At 36.5% G+C, this 21,873-nt stretch overlaps 2 protein-coding genes across 2 annotated transcripts in view; both read left to right on the top strand.

Moving 5' to 3' along the window:
* Positions 1 to 21,673, top strand: part of LOC139107963 (odorant receptor 82a-like) — a 54,377-nt gene extending 32,704 nt beyond the window's left edge. The window contains exons 3-6 of the mRNA XM_070665886.1: positions 20,427 to 20,905; positions 20,967 to 21,071; positions 21,261 to 21,416; positions 21,620 to 21,673. Coding sequence (XP_070521987.1) covers positions 20,427 to 20,905; positions 20,967 to 21,071; positions 21,261 to 21,416; positions 21,620 to 21,673 — 794 coding nt within the window. The remainder of the gene's footprint in view (positions 1 to 20,426; positions 20,906 to 20,966; positions 21,072 to 21,260; positions 21,417 to 21,619) is intronic.
* Positions 2,015 to 7,050, top strand: LOC139108166 (uncharacterized). The gene is made up of 4 exons (XM_070666261.1): positions 2,015 to 2,103; positions 2,303 to 2,565; positions 6,312 to 6,508; positions 6,579 to 7,050. Exons 1-4 carry the CDS (start codon positions 2,015 to 2,017, stop codon positions 7,029 to 7,031), a joined length of 1,002 nt encoding a protein of 333 aa, XP_070522362.1. The 3' UTR covers positions 7,032 to 7,050.
* Positions 21,674 to 21,873: the final 200 nt, after the last annotated feature.

The following is a 21,873-nucleotide window of genomic DNA, read 5'->3' as shown; positions in this document are numbered from 1 at the left end:
GTGAGAACAGCTGCGCTTGCGGAAAACTAGCGGCGACATCGCACGCGAAAAAGCCGCAAAATCCGTGGGTAAGGATAAGCCGGGCCTTCTACTAAAATTTCGCGCGGTCCTCGCTCTCTTGCGTATTGGCGTGCTTCCCAAGCGGTTGATCTACGGCGATCGACCGCAGCGAGCGAAAACTAAGCGAGCGAGGGCGAGATCGAGAGCGAGCGAGCTACAGGGGGAAAGAAAGCGAGAGCGAGGACGAAGCAGAGACCCGAAGGGATAAATCTCGGTAAGGTCTTTCACCCGCGTTACTTATCTTGTATAGCTTTCATTTTCGCGAGGAAACGGACACGTGTACGGACGAAACCCGGTCACATTGAGCGGGCACTCGGGCCCGGTAAAATTTGTTGAGACTCACCGCGGGGCGAGAGATTAGTGTTAGCAAGTGGCTGTCGACGGACGTCCGGATACGGTTGGCCGGGTCCCGCGGAGAACCGACATTGCCTTAATTGTTGCATATCGTTTATCGCGTCCCCGGAAGAGTAGTCGTCCCCTCCCGTACGGAGAGAACTCGGCCGCGGCCGAGGTCGGTAATTAAAGCGAATGAGATCGGCAACGACAGATAATTCGTGCGTGATTTTTACGTTGTCTGGTCGCATGCGGTCGCACGCCGCGTGTTCAGGAGGCGCATGACCGGTGCCAAAACATTTAGAGACGGCTTGCGACGCGATGGAAAACCCGATGGTGAAGAATTATTTGATATATAAAATACGTTCGAGTGACCGCCTAATTTGTTCTATCATTTCTTTTGTTAATTCCGCTCTAGTAATAAATTGTCCGTTTATTTTTGTTATTTGGTTCTCGCGTTACATTATTTTGTGCGGTCTGCTTTTTCTGTTTGTTCGCAAATTCTGTCCGCCTAACCCCGCCTCTCTCCGCTCGGGTGAGCTTTCTCTTGCGCGTGACGGCTATTTGATTTTCGGAACCAGGAGATCTTGAATGAAATTTCACGTACAAAATCGGCACGGCGAGGCACGTGCCTGGCGTCCAACTTAACTTTAGCGTTAAGCAACCGTCTCGTGTCGGAACACGGCAGAAGATCTCCAACCTCTCCACCCCGAATCTCTTGTGTCACGGCAGAGCTCGAACCATAGATTCGCGCCCGACCTTTTTGATCACGGCTTTTCTCTATCCGAAGGAAAGAATCGTGACAGTAAATTACAGCAATAAATATTATCGATTGTGGCGACCGCTAATGCGCGCCACAAGCACCTGCCGAATGGCAGCCCGGCAAGCACGAAAAGCTGCGTAGTGCAAAAACTCGCCGCTAGAAGGTACGGCTCTCTCGAGAGTCAAATCACTTTAAAGCTCCTATATAAGGCGGATGAATAAGATTGATATTTGCTTCTGTTAGCAGCAGTAATGTTAGATGGGACGGGTTTTCTCACGCATGCGCAGCCAGTAAAGCCTCAGTTCTGTACACGTTACAATAAAACCTGGTTTTTAAGTACCCATATGCGTTTTAACTAAAAATAATAAATTTTTTTTATAATATTATATATATTTTGTACATAAGGAAAGGACAACATTAATAATTAATAAAACAGAATATATTGTTTCGGCAGGGTTCTTTTCGAATTATTTTATTAAGAAAAGTTTTGAGAAAGAAAACAAAATATTTAATTTTAATTAAACAAGAATATAATACATTTATTTAATTCTGAACATAATATAAACTATTTATTTAATTGTGAACATAATATAAACTATTTTTTTGATTAAACAATTATGAGATGTTTATAATGTTAGAAGCCATTGTGACTTGTCTATATTGAAGATCTGAACGCTGTTTTACCACCCCTTTTAGGTTTTTAAGAGGTGGAGGCGGTTTTGTATCAATTTTTGGGGTCAGGGTTGGAGAGACCTTGATTTTTCTAAGAGGTGAGGCGGTTTAGTCCTTGATCTTGGAGGTGGATGTACAACCCTTCCTTTGGGGTCCGGAGAAATCGTTTTTTCTTTTTTCTCTTTAATGACAACTTTAAGAGGAAGTGGCTCTATACATAGGATCCTGGGAACTTGTTTTGGTTTGGGCAGATCCTCAATTCCGGCTGCTTTTGGGTTAAATACTCCCGTTGCTTCGAATTCCCGTCTTAATTTTCTAAAAAACTCTTATCGCCCAACTCTTTTAGATCTTCGCATTCTTTTTTTTTTTTTGTTTCCGTCAGGCTTATTGCTATTTTAGAGTATTAATTTTTGGAATTGATTTATACATATATTTTTATCATGATTTAAATAAAATTATTAAATTAATAATCAGATTTGGAAGAGATTGGTTAAGGAGAGTTTGGTTGTTTGATAAATTGGTGTGGTCGATTGCGAGTTATGGAATAAAGATTTGGGGATGGCAGGAAAGAAATGAAATAAAAAGTATGCAAGAAAGATTTTTAAGATGGGTGTTTGGAGTTAAAAGATATGTGCCGGGCTACATAGTGAGAGAAGAATTGCAGAGGGAAAAGTTAAAAGGCATAATGAGTAGAAGAGCATGGGGATATGAGAAAAGGTTGGAGAGCGGTAAAAAAGGTACATTAGCAAGATGGTGTTGGGAAGAAATGAAAGAAAGCGAGAAATGGAAAGGTGGAAGGGAAATGGGAATTGGAAAGAAAGGAGTTTTTTGCAGGATTAGGGTGGGAAGTGGAGGAAGTAGAAGAAATGAGAAGGAGAGGTGAAATGAGGGGAGAGGAAATGGTAGAAAGAGAAAAAAGTTTACAAAGAAAAAAGAGATGAAGGAAGATTGAAGACGCAAGATTTAATAAAATATATGGAAGAATAAAAGGAGAATGTTACTGCGAACACGAGAGCGCAAGTGCTAGGAAGCTATTGGGCTATTATTAAAATAGAGATCTGATTGTTTTTTGTTCTTGCTTCTTGCAATGCAATTTATTTAGTTTTCAATTCACACAGTATGTGATACAGAATCCAAGCTGATTCGCGATGTTAGTCGTCGAACTAGCGTAGCGAGACTGACGCTGGGTCGGAAAAGTCGCAGGGACCTGCAGCAAGATCCTTTGTTCTTAACGTTATCTTCGGGGGTTTCCGACGCTCGGCGAACCAGACAGCTCAATTTTTTTATGCGTTTGCTGTCGCCAGGCTCAAGATAGGGCACGCAATAAAAATTTAAAACGATTTCTTTGTTAACGAAATCTTACGCCGGAGATTTCGTATTAACGGCGCGTTGCAAAGGCGCCAGAAATATTATACTAAAATTTTATGTCTTTTTCCAACAGGGAAAGAATACCGAGTTGTATGAAAAAGGGGTGAAAGGAGGAAAGATGGAAAAAAATTGCAAAGTTTAGACTTGGGGATGATATAAGAGGAAATTTGTACTGGAGTGATGAGGAAAATAAGAAATGTATAATTTGTAAAGGGGAAGAAGAGACATGGGAGCATACATGGACACAATGTGTAAACTGGGGGGATGAAAGGGGATGAGAAGAAGCGATAGAAGATATCTTAAGTGAAGATGAGAAAGGCGAACCGTGGTTAAAAGTATTGAAAGAGGTAAGGGAAAAGGCGAGTATGTATGAAAGTAAAAATGATAAAAGTTTAAAGGTATGAAAGAAAAAGCACCGGAAGCGGAAGTTCTGGAATGAATGAGAAAAGTATGAATGATACAAGGATGGTCTCTCTCTCTCTCTCTCTCTCTCGTGCGATAAAGAATAAATTTAGTTATGTTTGTTTGTTGTATTTTGTAGTATTGTTGTATTTTTGTAGTTTATGTAGTTTATGTAGTTGTTAATGTTTTAATTATAAGATTTGATTTGTTTGTAACCAGAGCGGAGGTCCGGGTGTACCCCGCAAGGGAAATAAACACCATATATATATATATTAAATTAATAATTGTAACAATTATGATAATTAAAATTAATAATATTCGCGAAAATAACATAAAAATAATCGTAATTAATAATATTGTGACAAAGGTAATCGCAATATATACAGGGAAACCCGACCAACGTCACTTTTAACAGAACTTGAAGAACGAAATGTCTTTAATGTTTTCGTACCGTACGCTGAAAAATAAATATTTTATTTATGCGCGAGGCGACAAGGAACACGGAGTGAGCGAACGCGTGAGACGACGGCAGTAGCCGCGGAATGTGGCGGAGTCAGAGCGTCGCGAGCGAGACGAGAAACGCGCGAACGAGGCGATGCGACGATACGCGAGCAAGACGAGAGCAACGCGAACGAGGCGATGCGACGATAGAAGGAGAGAGGAAACAACGTGCAAACGAGGCGATGACGATAGGCGAGAGAAGACCGCGAACGAGGCGATGACAATAGCGAAAGGTAACGACAAAGCGACCACACGCGAAGAAACGATTAACGCGAACAAGACAACTTTGGGTCACAGCTATCGTTTCCGCACTACTTTGTAGATAGTCAGTGCGTTTTTTTATGTGGTATTCCAGTAGGCCTATTCCACTGTAAACTCAACGCAGCAATTAAAGTGCCGCCCCTGTGGCTGTAGCAGTTCAGCTCTTGAACAATTTGCCGTGCCGTTTGTATCATTTGGGGTAATGAGCATATCGATGATCGCGTCGCGAACTTCATTAACATTACGTCCGCATGTGCTTCACCTGCGCGGTTCAGATTTTGTTCTAAGACATCGGGCGAACGTTGGCCACGTACACTTCTTCGCCCCGTCCATTCCGCGAACGCTACCCGCGCACGAAAAATGAGGGGGCGACGTGTCAGACGACGCGCATTCAGCGGCAAATTCAGAACGGGGAGCCGTTCTATCAGCCGCATTGTTTCTTCCGCATCGAGCGGGAATACGTTTAATCTGTAATTGGTCAAATATTATTGGGTTTTTTCAATATTTTAAACGATTACGCATAAAATACAACTCGATCTGCAATGACCCTGCCCAGCACGCCCACCGGTACTGAAACGCACCTGACGCATGGCCCGCGGACATGAGCCCATAATATAATTTTTGAATTGAAACACTGGCGTAAAATCATCCGTCCATAAGATTATTTGATTCGGCATTGGGCGAGTCAAGTGTTTATTCAATATTTTTTGCGTTTAAATAAATTTTTTAATTCAAATATGCATACTGCAAAAATACATCGGACTTCTTCGCTCAAGAAGATGCGCACCTGCCGATATGGAATTTCCTGATAACTGGTGCACGAAGGATCGTGACATATCGAGTATACGCCGTATATGGGGTTTCTCTAACGTCTCTAATAGCTTTCTTCGCGTTTCTCGATCGCACCATAACATAATGAAGAGGATTTCTTCATTACGCCGAGATATTCAGACCCAGCATCGAAAGATTCAAAAATTTTTTCGATAATAAGCAATTACTACTGCAATTACTTATTAATCGATATGAAATAACATATTGAATAAATAATTTGCTCGATACAGTTTTTGCCTGCGGATGCGGTCGATCTGAATCTTTCGTGTATACATTTACTAGCTCTGCCAAATACCAACAACATATCATGTCGGTGATCGACGTATAATTCATTTGCAACGTATCTAACGTTAGTTACTGTGCGCCGACAGTGACTAGCCGAAAGCGCTATAAACACTGCAAATCGAGAACATCTTTGTTGCCGAGCAAGAGAGACGAAGTTCTCGATTTGCAATTGTTTTTTCTGGAGTTCCATGTCCTTGCTTTCGGCTAGTCGGCTAGTCGACGCACGGTGATAGCTAGCTTATTGTTAGATACGCATTGCAAAATGAATTATACGTCGATCGAATATACCGACATGTTAATATGTTACGGTATTGCTGGCGAAAGCACAGCGAGAGCAGTGCGTGTATACGCAGAAAGATTTCCGAATCGACCGCGTCCGACAGTAAAAACTGTATCCAGGTAAATTATTTATTCAATATGTTATTTCATATCGATTAATAGAAGTAATTGCGAGTAGTGAATTGCTAATTATTATTATCGAAAATTTTTAGATGCCTTCGACGTAAGGAATCTGGATATCTCGGCGTAGACCGAAGAAATCCTCTTCATTATGATTATGGTGTACGTCGAAACGCACACGCTGAAGAGGAAATATTAGAGACGTTAGGAGAACCCCGCTAACAGTATACGGCGTATAGCGCGTACCTCGGTGTGTCACGATCCTTCGGCACCGAGTTATCAAGGAAGATGGACTGCATCCGTTCCACTATCAGCGGGTGCAGCATCTTCGAGCGGGACGAAAGAGACCGTGCTATTTTTTGCAGGTATGCATATTTGGATTAAAAATTTATTTAATTTACTTTCAGCAAAAATAATTAGGAATAAACACTTGTAGGCTTCCTTGCCCAATGCCGGCGGAATTTCCCCGCTCGAATCTTATGGACGGATGAGGCCCTTTTTACGCCGAATGGCATATTCAATTCAAAAAATTTTATATTATGGGCTCATGATAATCCGCGGGCCGTGCGTCAAGGTGCGTTTCAGTACCGGTGGGCGTTAAACGTATGGGCAGGGGTCATTGCAGATCGAGTTGTATTTTTTTATACGTAATCTCGTTTAAGAAATATTGAAAAAAAATTGTAATATTTTTATTAATTTACAGATTGGGCCGTATTTCTTTCCCGCTCGATTAAACGGGGAAATTTATGCGAACTTTTTACAGAACGAGCTCCCCGTTCTGTTAGAAGATTTGCCGCTGCAAATGCGCGTCGATCTGATTTTGCAGCAAGACGGTGCCCCCCCTCATTTTTCTCGTCGCGCGCGGAACGTTTTAGATAACGTTTTCGCGGAGAGATGGATGGGGCGAGGGGGTCCAATTACGTGGCCAGCACGTTCGCCCGACATGAATGTGCTAGACTACTTCATCTGGGGCCACGTAAAAGCGCAGGTGGAGCACATGCGGGAACGTAATGTTAATGAAGTTCGCGACGCGATCATCGCGGCCTTCGGTGCAATTACCCCGCAAATGATACAAAGAGCAACGCAGCAAATTGTTCAAAGAGCTGAACTGTGCTTACAAACACAGGGGCGGCACTTTGAACAATTGCTGCGTTGAATTTTTTACAGTGGAATAGGCCTACTGGGGATACATTAAAAACGCATTATCTACCTCAAAAGGTAGTGCGGAAACGATAGCTGTGAACTCGCAAGTTGATCTTGTTCGCGTGTAATCGTTTTCTTCGCTCGCGTGTGGTCACCTCGCTTGCTCGCGCGTCGTCGTTTTATTTCGCTCGCGTATTGTCGCATCGCCTCGTTCGCGTTGTTTCCTCGTCTCGCTCGCGTATCGTCGCATCGCCTCGTTTGCACGTTGTTTCTGTCTCGCCGCGTATCGTCGCATCGCCTCGTTCGCGCGTTGTTTCCTCGTCTTGCTCGCGTATCGTCGCATCGCCTCGTTCGCGCGTTTCCTCGCTCGCGACATACTGACTCCGCCATTCTTTTACGCGATACTCGCCGTCGTCTATCGCGCGTTCGCTCACTCCGTGTTTCCTTGTCGCACTCGCGCATAAATAAAATATTTATTTTTTCGAAAACTATTACGAATTTTTGAAAACGGTAAAGGACATTTCGTTTTGTCTTGGCGAGTTCTACCTACTGTTAAAAAAAAGTGACGTTGGTCCGGGACACCCTGTATAATAATATCGTAACAAAAATATTCGCATTAAAAATAATATTTACAACAGAAATATTCGCATCGGAAGTAATAGTATCCGTGATAAAGTTATTCGCAACAAAAATGATAGAATCTATAACAAGAGTAATCGCAATTGACAATTGTATTTTACCGTGATTTTAAGATTAAATGGTTTTTGGATAGAGTGCCCGCATTTCGCTCTACGGTGCGCGCAGGGCCTTAGGGATTGCTCCGCTTTACGCCTGGAGAAGGCGCGCAGAAGCCAGGATGGGTATGTTCCATTGACGGAGGAGCGGAGTAAGAATGTGTGGTTCTAGCTTTGCCTTGGTTAGCGCGTCTAGATTTAGGGATATTCCGCTTAACGTTCAGAAAGCGCGCAGGAATTAAAAGGATTTTTTTGCTTGACGCCTGGGAAGCGCGCAGAAAAAGTAGGACTAGGATTGCTCCGCTTAACGTTTAGAAAGTGCGTAGGAGAAAAGATAAAGGATTCCGCTTAACGCCTTGGTAGGCGCGCAGAATTTAGAATTGTTCAGGATTTAGGTAATGGGTTTTTCCTACCTGGGTGATCCCTTTATGATCGCTTGTTAAGCGCTCTATGTGTGGTTTCACTCTTGCAAGAGCAGATGAGGAAGTGAAAATCGGTTCGCGATCAGCCTCCTTTTATACTCTTAAGTTGGGGGTGAAGGGTGAGGAAGGATCGAGGGAGGTTGCGTATAATTTTTCTTATTGGTCCGCGGTGTCATAGAAGAAGTAACGCGCAGTTCAGTCGGCCGCGAGTGTTCGTAAGGGTAGGATCGCGGGGGTTGCGTCCCTACTTAAAGGGCCGCCGCTCAGCGGCCGCCGGAGCCCCACCGCTTTTTTTCTTCAAGAGCCGATTTTCCGGGGGACGGAGCCCGGATTCGCTGCTACATTAAAATTACTTTGTTTTATTATTTTATATTATTAATTTTATTATAATAATTTTTATTATTTTTTAAAAGAAAAAATTTTAAGTATGTAACAATATGTTTAAAATAAAATATTTTATTTGGCGGAATCTTGTACAGAATACCAACATTTGTTGCTAGGGTAAGAAAAATCGCCGAAAACCTTACCAGTATTTATAAAAAAAAAACGTCTATAATAATTATAATATTTATTTACTTTAGCTATTGCCAAGAAGGGGACTTGGTTATACAAGCTAAAACCATGCACACATATCACAATCATACATATACTTTAACAATTACTATTATTTATTTTATACAATTTTAATTTAATACCATAATATCTATCTACATTATATTCTATCACAGCTTTTCTTAGTCTTCATCTAAATTTATTTATAAACTAAAAGTCAATCAGTCTATTATTTCTTCAACTTTCCCTCCTTCATCTTTCTTATTTTCTCTTTCTCTTTCCAAAAATTTACCAATACCTTGCATTTATCCTTATCTAGTTTCCCATTCCAGAATCTATCCATTCTTTTCTCCTCTCTTTTTTCTAATTCCCGAAACCATTCTTTTGTTATCTCACATCCCTTAATAAAATGATCCCAGTCATCATCTCCTTTATTACAAAATGTACATATCCTCTCCTTTTCCTCTAACCACTATGTATTCTTTTTTTCTATATTTCCGCATCTTATTCTAATTAAAGCTCTGACTCCTTCTCCATTATTTATCTTATTCAGTTCCTCCATCCTCATATATTCTAGAATTCCATCCTCATACATGTATTTCTTATATTTAACATTATATCTTGCCTTATCAATTCTGTTGCCTTCTATTTGACCTTGTATCTCTCTTTCTCTCTGCTTTACCTCTTCTATAATATTTAAATCTTCCCTTTCTATACTGTCTATTAAAGCTTTACCCCATCCATTTCTGTTAAAAAATTTTTCTCTCTCCTATCCATATAAATCCTTCCACTCATCTTTTCTCTTTTTTTGCCAACATATTTTCACCCATCTCTTTTCCTCCATATCCTTTATTTTCTTTTCATACTTTATCGCTTTTATTCCCCACTCAATTCTTAACTTTACTAATCCTACTTCCTTTCTTATAATATATCTTGGAGTACAAAAATCTATTTTGAACATCCATCTTACATAATCCGTCATAATTTTTTCTTATTCTTTCCTTTCTTCCCATCCCCATAATTCTACTCAACACTCCATGACACTCTTCACTAAATAATTAAATAAAGTCCATCTTCTTTTAAAATTATCTTTACAAATTCTCTCTCCTAAGCCCCAAATCTTATTTACTGCAATTCTACCTTTACTTTTTAAATTTTATATGTGGTCTTTATAATTGCTTTTTCTATTAAATATAAAACCTAAATACTTAAATCTATTAATCTCTTCTATTGTTTTTTCTTCCCATCTCCATTTTTCTACTTTTTCTTTTCTTCCTTTATAAAACACAACAACCTTTGATTTTTTGGTATTCAAAATTAACTTCCTTTTTTTCTAAAACCTTTTTACCGTACATAACATATCCTTAAGGGCCTCTATTTTTTGCTAACATAACAATATCATCCGCGTATGCTAAAGTCCAAATTCTTTCCTTTCCTAGTTTAATTTCCCCTATTCTTCTCTTTTTTAACCATTCATCCATATCCGCAATATATAAGCTAAATAGAAATGGACTCCGAATACACCCCTGTTTTACTCCTTTCTTCATCATCAAAGCATTTGATAGTCCTTCTCTTTTTCTTATTGTAGATGATGTTTCTTTATATATATCTTCCAATCTTCTGATGATGTCTTCCTCTACTCCTTTTTTTCTTAATATTTTCCATAAAATATCTCTCTCCACATTATCAAAAACCGCTTTTAAATTAATAAAGATTGGAAATATCTTCTTGTCTTGTTTCCTCCCTTTTCTTTGTATTAAGTGATTCAACAGAAAGATATTATCCATCGTGCTTCTTCCTTTTTTAAAACCACTTTGACTTTCTGGAAGAAATCTCAACCTTTCTACTTATTTCAGTAATCTTCTTTGAAGAAGTTCTACATATACTTTAAACGCTGTACATAACAATGAAATTCCTCTGTAATTTTCAGTTTTTTCTTTGTCCCCTTTCTTGTATATAGGAGCAATTACACTGTTTTTCCAGTCTTTTGGCAGTACTTCATTCCATACTTTTTTATTATTTTCACTAGTCCCTCTGCTGTCGCCTTTCCTTCATACATCCACGCCTCCATCGGAATCCCATCAATACCAGCTGCCTTCTTCTTTTTCATTTTCCATACAATTTGCATTATTTCTTCTTTCTTTAACTCTTCTTTTCCATTTTCCTTTTCTTCTCTTTCTCTTCCTGCCTTTATTTTATCTCTTTTCTTCCCTCTTTGATCTTCCTTTTTATTCTGCTCTACCATTTTCTTCCCATCCAGAAGCCTCGCAAAATACTCCTCCCATTCCTTCTTTTTTATATCATTTAATACATCTTCTCTCTTCCTTCTCTTTTTATTAATAAAGTTCCACATATTCTTCCCATTTTTCAACGATCTAAGTTCCTCTTCTTTCTTCTTCCTTTTTCTTTCTCTACATTCTTCCATAAGAGATCTCCATTTTTTATGTTCCTTAATATATGTTTCTTTTTGTCCCAGACTTTTCTTCCATCTTCTTAAACATCTATATGTATTTCTCTTTTTTCTTGTGCACTTCTTATTCCACCAATCCTTGTGTCCTAATTTCCTTTCCTTTATTTTATATTTTCTTTTCTTTATGGCTCTTATAACCAGCTGTTTTAACTCCTCCCATTTCTCTTCAATTGTAATACCTCTTCTTACTTCATTCCACTCCATATTTGTTTTCCTTCTGTACTCTTCAATCGCCTCTTCATCCCAGCAAATCTTGAATTTTTTTTCTTCCCTCCTTACATCCTTCTCCTTTTCCAATTCGTCTTCTTCATTCTTCATTTCTAGTTTCAACTCCAGAGACATATGATCCGAGTCCACTCTGCTCACAATTTTAAAGTTGCTTACACATTCATATCCATTCTCGTTTACAATTACATAATCAATTACCGAACATCCATTCTTACTCACATACGTATATTCCCCAAACTTGTCTTTTTTTGTATTTCCATTTAAAATATATCCTCCTATATCCCCCACCATTTCTAAAAATTTCTTCCCATTACCATTAATTATTTTATCCTTACTTTCTCTTCCATCTTCCCAATCTTCTTCTTCTATACTATTCATTTTTTCTCCTGTCCTTGCATTAAAGTCACAACCAATTACAATATTCTTCTCTCTATTTTCCTCTACAATATTTCTAATTACCTCCTCGTAAAATTTACAATCAACATTATTGTACACCGAAATTATAATTAATCTATTTTCCTTTTTGTTTTTATCCTTACCTAAATTTAATTTACTAGTTATCACACCCTCCCCTTTTTCTCTAAATACTACCTCCCCTGTATTTATCCAATCTTTTTTAATTCCAACTAGAAAACCTCCCTTCGCCCTTCCTCTATTTTTATCCCTCACCGCACTTTTAAATTCCCAAACATGTGTCCTCTCTAATTTTTTCTTAATAATACTCCATCCTTTATCTTCCAACCATGTCTCACTCAAACTAATATAATCCATTCTTTTTATAAAGTTCCAGAATTCTTCGTCTTTTTTTCTAATCCCATAACATTCCAAAATAATATTTTCCTTTTTATCACCTTACTTTCTTTTTCTATTTTACCCTTCATATTCCTCTCTCTCTCTCTCCACTCCTTCCTTCTTGGCATCCTCTTAGTTTACCGACTTCTCTCTATCCTTTCCTCTCTTCTCTCCTTCCTCTTTATTTCTCCTGATCTCTTTTCCCTTTCTGTCTTCTTTTTTTTTTTATTTCTTCCTCCTTTCTCTCCATTTCTCTCTCTATTTCCTCCCATCTTATCCATCTTCTCTCTACTTGCACTTTTCCAAATCCTCTTTTGATATCTTTTCCTTTCTTTCTTTCCTCTTTCACCCATCTATTCAACTTCTCTTGTCTTTTTCTATCTTCCCATGATAGATCGTTATTAATAAAAATACTTTCCCCTTTTAGTTTACTTTTCCTTATCATAACTTCCCTCTTTTCCTCACTGCTCTCCAGATTTACCACTACCACTTTCCTATTTCTCCTTACAGCCTTGATCCTTACTTCAATTCCTAACTTCTTTTTTAAAAAGCCCTTCACCTCTTCCAGTTCGATCCTACCTTCCTCTCTCCATCCTTTAATAATTATATTATTTTTTCTCTCCTCTTTTTCTCTTTCTACACTTATACTTCTTTTTACTATTCTTTCTATTACTTCTTTACTCATATTACTTTTAACACTCCAGTCACTCTTTACGCTCTTTCTACTTATGTCAGACTTTCCACTTTTTCTTGATTTTATGCTTCCTTTACTCCATCCACTCCTCTCACTTCTTTCACTATCCTCCTTGCTCTCCTCCTCATTCTCTCTATTCATCATCCTTCTCATAGTTTCTTCAGTACATATCAATGTCTTCCATTCCTTTTTGCTTTTCCTCTATTTTTTTTATCCTTGCTTCCATTTCTTCTTCCCAACCCTTGAATTCCAGTTCTATTTCTTTCTTTATCTCTAATACTGCCTCACTCACTAATCCATGTTCTAACCTCATATTTTTCTTCTTCTTTAAAACTTACTTTTTTGTCCGCACCACTTCTCAACGTCAATTGTCTCATCCCGCTTCCCCCTGCCTCTTTTCCCTCTTTCCCTCCTTTCTCCTTTTTTTCTTTATACATTTTACTTAACTTTATTTGCACAACTCCCGTCAAAAACCTCTCTTATCCACACTTTCCTCGTGCCTCCCTAACCTCCAAAAATTCCTCCGCTCTTTATCCTTACTTTTCTCCTTTCCTATACCTTCCGCCGCCTTACCTTTATTTTCCCTCTTTTCCCTCCGCTTACACCTTTTAATTACCTACTTTCCTTCCCTCTACTTATACTTAATTAATCGCAATCTATCTACACACTCTCACTCTACAAAACACGCGTGCACCACTACTCACTCCGCCTAACCAAGTCCTCGTCTATAATAATTATAACATATAATAAATTTAATTTTAATCTTTTAAAATACAAAAAAACAAAATAATAAACTATTATTAATAAATCAAAAATATGCACTTTTATATATTATAAATAATCTCTTTAAAATTTAGTTACTCTAAAACACTTTAAAAAATATTATTGCACAAAGAAATAATTACAATGTAATGACTAAACTGACTAGAAGAATTGTGGCTAGGTATAGGATTTTACGCAAAATAAAAATTAAAATTAAAGCAAAATTATTTAGCCTCATCAGATGTGCTATCGTATAAATTATGTGAATTATGCAGTTCTAGATGCCTATGCTCAATTTCAAAATTAGTACAATTAATACCGTCCGCTTGAAAGCTTGACCGAACTACACAAAGAGTAGAAACATTATCATTAGTTAACCGATTTCGCTTTTTACATTTAATATCCGTTACCATTGAAAAAATTTGTTCGGTCTCGGCATTTAAGTGAGGCAAAAAAATAATGATTTCTACTAACAATTTTAAATTTTGAAAAGTCTTTTCTTTGTTAAAATTTGTATGATCTAATATTTTTTTCCACATAATACCTATTTCTAAAATTTCTAATTCTTTTTTTTGTTCACTATCAAAAATTGAAGGTAGAATTCGCTATTCAAAAGCTAATTTAGAAGTATCTATATCTATTACTAATATCATGGTAATATCTGTTAAATCTTTCAATTTTGTTCTACCTTCATTATATAAAGCAATTTTTGGATCTAAAAACATTAACGATTGAAAAATAAAATCTTTATAAGGTAAACGTTTAAGCATTTCTAGAACTGCAATTTTATAAAAATTTAGACAAACTAACTTAAAATTTACTCTACATTTATGAGATTATAATTCTAAAAACTTCTCACATTCCGGTCTTACATATACGTGTTCTAAATTTAAAATTTGTTCATTATTATTAATATTAATATTTTCAATATTATTTAATGCCTCTATGGTCATAAAATTCTGAGCCAATTAATGAATCAATTGTCGGCTGCTTACATATAATTTATGTATTAAAAATTTTTCACGATTGAAACAATCCATTAAAATTATTTAAAAAATTTAACATGTATTTTAAAAATAAAAAATAGGCTTTAATTGTATTATTATTTAATGAACTTAAAATAACGTATGCCGATTTAAGTTTATCCTCTACTACTGATAGTATAAAATAATTTTTTATAACGTCCCAATTTTCTAAAACTCTTAAAACGCATTGATGTAATACGAGCCATTTAGTTCCCGATAATTTTAACAACTTGTTTCTTTCCACTTCAAAGAAATCTTGGAAGTTTTATAAAATTGCCGTTCTTTTTGCACTCCCGGAAATATAAGAATATATATTACAAATTAAATTTTCACATGATGACCTTACCAGTTGACAAGCTTTACTAGTTACTAAAGCAGAAGAGTGACATATGCAATTTAAAACAATTAAATTAAGAACTTCTAATTTTAAATTTTGCGCGAAAGAATTATTACATCCCGTCATTACCGATGCGTTATCACAAGCTAACCCAATATTTGAAATAGGAATTTCTTTTTTGGTTAAAAAATTTTTAAAAGTTTTAAAAAGTTTATTGGCCGAACAATCTCTTGCATCTAAACTTACTAATTCTAATAATTAAGTAATAACTTGGCCATTGCCAGGCGAAACGTATTTTGCAAAAACACACATTAATTGGATATATTGATGCTTTTGTCAATTAAAATCGATAATTTGCAAAACTGTAGATTATTAATTAGTTTTTCTACTTCGCGTTTGGCTATAATGTGTGGGTGTGGATTTACCCGCACCCCGGCAGATGACGGGACCTGCATCACCTGCGACCGACCGTCTTCGCAAGCAGCTAATCATGCCGTGCACAATCTTCCCTTTAGTCTTCCTTGCCTAGCAACAGCCTGGCCTGGCAACGGGAGCTTCTAGAAGCCTTTCGTCAGCTTCCGCTGACGCAGCATTGCATCATCTCCTGGATGATGCACCGGGAAATCTCATCTTAAAGACAAAAGGGCTGATAACATAACAAAGAGACTTCCTTCGTACTTTTCTGCTGGCGACGCATCGGAGTGTCAGTTCAGCACCAGAAGTTGTCCCTCGCGCACGCGACTTAGTTTATATCAAGTCTCGCTCATTACTACTTTATTTTCTGTAATCTTTACTTTGTACTTTAATTTTCAATTATATTTTATAATTATGCTACTTGGGTTCTTCACTCTCTACCTACGCGTTTCCTCTTCTCGCGAGTTTGTGAAAGCCTAAAAATGTGTCTAACAATTTTATTACATTTATTCCGACCGAGTTTGAGATATTGAATGACTTTCGATTCCAAGCAAATATCCTTCAATAGTGGAATTAAGTGATCGGCAGTACTAAAAGCAGTATTATGTTCCGCGAAAAAAGCAGTTAATTTAATTTCGGCTTGTTTAACTTTATCTTTATGATTTAACTCTACTTTATCATTGGGACTTTCACTATGAATTTTGTTATTTAAATTAATATTAGTTATATGTTTGATCGTTTGTGAGTGTTGTACTAAATCAGATTTACTACATCTAATGAGCTTGTTACATGCAGTGCATAATGCTTTATTTTCTAGATGGTAAAGAGCCAACCATCCTTTAAAAATATTTTTAATTAGCCACAAATATTGAAATTCTCTAATTCTACGTTTCTTAATTGCTCCTTTTTTGCTTGAGGCCATATTAAAAATAGATAATTTATTCTTACTTTAACCAAAATTACGTTGTCTACCAAAAACTCATTACCGCATTTATCGCCAACAGTGCTTAGCAAGCTCGGCGATTGGCGAGCTAGCAGGCTCGGCGATTGGCGAGCTCGACATTTGTCTGCTCGTTGATTGAAAAAATGTGTTTGGCGGGATTACATTTAGCAATATGTGTAAGGACTTGAGGTTAATATAAATATTCATTTATTTTTTATATAATTTAAATGTAGTGTTACGTCCTTAAACTTCACATCTCTTTTTTTTCGACACATGTTCGATAAAATAGATAAGGAGAAGTAAACCGTGTCTATTTGGTGCCGAGAGAGAGAACTTTGAAGCTTCCAGAAAAATAATTTTACTACCCGAAAGATCCTTTATCGCCAGATGCCTAAATAAAAAAAATGAAACTTATAACAATTGTGCAACAGATACCGACGGAAGACTAAACCATACACCTTGTCAAAATATAAAAAATCATTAAACTTAGAAGGTCCAGAAATATTTCAAATCAATATCAAATGTCTGGTGGTAAGTAAAAAGAGATTTCTAAAAGAAAAATATTTTTTAAAGTCGCAGTTGCACCGTGGATCCGAGACATTAGAAAAAACAAGGGCGCGAGAGTCCTGCAATCGCAAGAATACGATACACGGTCGGAAGCTATAAAATTCAGGCAACAAACGTGACCCACCGATAACAAAAAAGGATCTCTTAACTGTTACGTCTTCGACTCCGCGTCTTTTTTTTTTCGACACATATTAGAAAATGTAGTTAAGGGGAAGGTAGACCGTAGTCCATTGTAATACAAAAGAAAAACTTCAGAACCTTCCAGAAAGACAATTCATAACACTAACATATTTCGGTACAAGTTGTTGCGTGAAAGCATAAAAAACATGCAACAAATTGTAAACGGGCGCCAACAAAAACCAGACAAAAGGAATTTGTCTAGACACAACAAAAAAATCAAAACCTAAAGGCTCAAAAATATTTCAACTCTGATAGCCTGTCCATCACAGGAAAAGAAAAAATAACTTTTTCTTAAAAATGTAATTGCACATAGATTCTGAACCTTAGAAAAACCAAGGGCGCGAGAGGTCCGTAATTACCGGAGTATGTGGTGCAGATGAAAGCAATAAAATCAGGTAACACAATGCGTCGTACGGATGGTAGAAGTTTTCGCACCATCTCTCTAAAAATAAAAATAAAATTCTGGAAGGCTCGGAAGGGATAACTCTTTGAGGCGGGGGTATTTTGTAGACATTTTATTCCTAAAAACATCAGTAGTTACGTTTGTCCCTTTCCATTCTCCAAAATTTACCCGCTTTCAGCCCATCTCCTTGGCTTCCCATGAGCAATGATTATCCTTCTTTAATATTTCCATTCTTGACGTAACAGTAAAATTACGGAATTTTAATTTAACATTGGCTTCTTATTATAAAAAAAATATAGAAATGTGCATTGCTTATTACATACTCATCAGATGTTGTAAAATTAAATATTAGATGGGTATATAATATTTATTATTACGTTTTTTAAATAATTTTACTATTTTATTTATAAATAATACTGTTTTTATTTATATATTTATTAATTATGTACAATTACATATATATATAAATATATACGCGTGCCCTTTTTTAAGGGTCTTCTTTGTTTAGTAACGCATACAGAACTGAGACCTTACTGGCCGCGCATACGCGTGAAAACCCGTCCCATCTAACATCACTGGCTAGCAGTAGCATCATCTAGAGCATGTCCCTAGGGACAGTGCCAGATAAAGCTTAGCAAGCAGGAAAGTCATTTTGAAAAAGTAACCTCGGAGTGCTCGGTCTTGGTTGACGCACTCCGAAACTAATGTACGAGGAGACGTCAGCGGCAGAGACAGCGGACCCTGAGACGACCAGGAGGAAGAAGATACGACAAGGCCGAAAGAAGCCACTACCGCCAGACCAGTTCGCCGGACAGTACCACGAGTCGCTCGGCACCCCGGATCCTGGCAGTGGAGACCTTCCCTCCTGGACAAGTTCTGGTGGCTGTTACCTCGGCCGAAGCCACAGCAGCCGGTACTGCAGCCGGCCATACCGCAGCTTTCGTCGAAACCGCCACCGCTGACGCTACGGCCGTGGGCACCGTGCGCCTTGAGGTTGCCGCAGCCGCAACTCACTAGGCCTCCACGAGCGGCACTCCTACCAGGAGACGTACTGACTTACCGCCTGACTAGTCCGCGATACAGTGTGCCGACGACGCCACGGTCAATACCCGTACACCAGGTTACTCAGACCGAGAAGCCAAAGCACGAGATCCAGCACGTGCCGCCCACAGCAGAATCGGGAACACAGACCGATCTGTGGGCCACTACCTCGGCCTCCGACTCGGAGCCCATAATATATCCGGGGGACGAGCGGTGGGGCCTGATTAGGGTTACCCTAACAGCCCCACACATCTGCTACAGAGAACACCGGGTTTAACACCCGTGCCTGGCCTCTTCCCTTGTATTTTGTAGAAAGCACCCTAGTGGTGCGATTTAAGAAAACTCAAACATAGAAACTGTACATACTTATAAATAAACCTTAATACATATAAATAGCCTTACATCTAAAAGTTTCCTTCCGCGATGGCGCAAGCGCTACATCGATAATAATTAATAATTGCTTAATTCGTGTGTGCGCGCTGTATACTGTAAATCTTTGAATTTTTTGTGTGTCGTGCGTAAGAGGTCAACTAAGACCGCTCATCACGTCTGACGCTGAGTTACGCCGTCCCTGCTTACCATATGTATTCGTCGGTGAATAGCAAACTATTTAAATTTTTTACTTGCCAACAAAGTTTCGGAGAAAATTTTTCCAGTGAAAAAATTGTTTCAAAAGAGCTTCAAAAATATATTTTTTTACGGACGGTATACTTGTTTTAAACCACCTTGTAAATATTTTAGTTATTCCAATTTTAAAGTTAAATCTACGAAACAGCATGATACATTTGCAAAAAAATAATAAAAATAATTAAAAATTAATTGTTAGTTTACAATAAAAATGCTAACAATTCTAATTACATTTAACAAGAAAGCATTGCAAAGTAAAAAATTCAAATTTTGATAAAATTTTATAAACATGTATGGATGAATATTAGCTAAATTTTAAAAATAATTGCAGTTGCCTATATTTAATTTTAAAGAAATCTTAAATTTTCCTGTTTTATCATCTATATGTAGTTTTCAATATTTTTTAATTGGCTGAACGGATTTAAAAGTCTTTATACGAATAGGGTGCGTATTCTAATGCATCTGGAATTAGTTAGTTTGATATCAAAAATGGAAGAAAATTGTTTTAATTACAGTAACTTACACAAACATTCGTTTAATTTATATAAAGTTTATATTTAATTGATACGTACAAATAAATACTAATTTCAAATGCAATCAACTTCGAAAAAGATGATTGCATTATTCAAATTGTAATTCAAAGCATCAAAAAAGATTATTAAAAATTACGTTTTAGATATTTTAACATGTGTTATATTGATTATCGTGGTAAAGATATTAAAAAATATGTATAGAAATAAGTTGCGACATCATTGAATAGATGGCATTACCAGTTAGAAAAAGACAAATACCTTGCAAGTAACAAAGAATGCGTTTATAGCATATCACCGAAACCACAATTCTAATATTTTTCATTGTCATACTGGTCTTTTAATCCAGGATTCCTTTAAAGGTCAAACTACTTTTCAGTCAAACTACTTTCAAATGTAAGATAAACTTTTTCTTTTTTTTTTATATATATCTCGGATATTATTTAAAATATTGAAAAATGGTTTATATTAAATTTTTGTTTTTAAAATTGAATAAAAGTAATTACAAATATTTTTTAAATTTATTTTATATTAACTCGTACAAGTGTATAAAGTTTTATAAAAATCTAAACTTTTTTTTATAATGTTCCATTGTCAGTTAAAAAAGTTCATAGTAAAAATAGATTAATTAATTAAATGTGTATTAAATATTATTTACGTTTACCAAAAATGTAATATTTATAACAGCTAAGTGGAGTACTATTACATTCATGATGATATCGTACGCAACTGGAATAGGTTTGATGATTACGCCAGCTCTAGGATTATTGAAAGGCGAGCGTATACTGCCGGTGAAGTCATTTATCCCATATTCCATAACAAATATATTTTCCTACTTAGTTACATATCTGCAACAATTTTTGGTGGTGTTCTATGCAGTGATGCTTAACGTTTCTTTTGATTGTCTTGTCTACGGTTTCACAATTCAAGCTTGTGCACAGCTTGAGCTGATATGTTATCGATTAACAGACACTTTAAAAAAAACTAGCAATATTTCTTCTGGACTAAAGCTAGAATCAAAAACTGCAATCGTGGAATGTGTAAGACATCATTTGCTTGTGAAAATTCTGGTAAAGAAAGTACGAACTCTGTTCATATGGACGATTATGATTTTCTTCTCCTCCAGCCTGCTTATCGTGTGCACTAGTATCTTCATTTTATCAAAGGTGTTGTATTAGACCGTTTTTTTTTATTATCAGCTGTGTAATATGTAATTATTTTTTGCAGAAAAAATTACTCAGCTTTGAGTTTTTCTCAATGCTTATGTATCTAAGCGGTATATTACTACAATTGTATTATTATTGTTGGTATGGAAACGAACTTGAGTTAAAGGTAAACATGCATAATGTTAAAACTGATATATTACAGGCAAAAATTTGTCCTTATAAAAATTAATTTGGATGTGTAATAGACAATTTAAAAAACTTTGTAATTTGTAGAAATGGCAAGAGATTTTATTCAAGCATTAAACAGCTCATAATTTTGCATAAAAAAATATGTCTTTGTAAACTTTTTTTGCAGAGTAAGAACGTTGCGAGTGCTGTTTATTTTAGTGATTGGACAATGGTAACACCAAAAAATCGTAAATTACTAATGTTGATTATGATAAGTAGTGAAAAAGGAATAATGCTTTCTTACCACGGAATATTTACGTTATCACTTAATACTTTTACTTGGGTGAGCAAATTCAAATAAGTAAAATATTAATTTTTGTATACTTATACATATATTACAAAATTCGTGATTTTAAATATAGCAATTACAACAGAATTATTTGATTAATAAAAGTACATAAAAATAAATTACACAATTTAATATTAACATAAATAAATGTATACATTTTACACATTTTAAAGTAATACAATATTTTATTTTTGTAGATTTGTAGGACTTCTTACTCAGCATACAATGTTCTGCAGCGAGCATCAAATTAATTTATTATATTTTAAATAGTAAAGAAATAAATTTGTACTGCGCAATTTTCATTGTACAAATTGTGAGATAAATTAATATTTTAATTTTTATACAGGGTGACGCATTTTAAGTGCTTATTTAGATTATTTCACAAATAAGCACTTTTAAAAATAATGCTTTCGAAAAAAAGTTGTATGGCTTCAAGAGGAACATATTGTGA

Source organism: Cardiocondyla obscurior, linkage group LG14 (genome assembly GCF_019399895.1).
Source record: "Cardiocondyla obscurior isolate alpha-2009 linkage group LG14, Cobs3.1, whole genome shotgun sequence".
Lineage (NCBI taxonomy): Eukaryota > Metazoa > Arthropoda > Insecta > Hymenoptera > Formicidae > Cardiocondyla > Cardiocondyla obscurior.
Note: the sequence above shows the minus strand (reverse complement) of the source record. Positions and strands in the feature narration are given on the sequence as shown.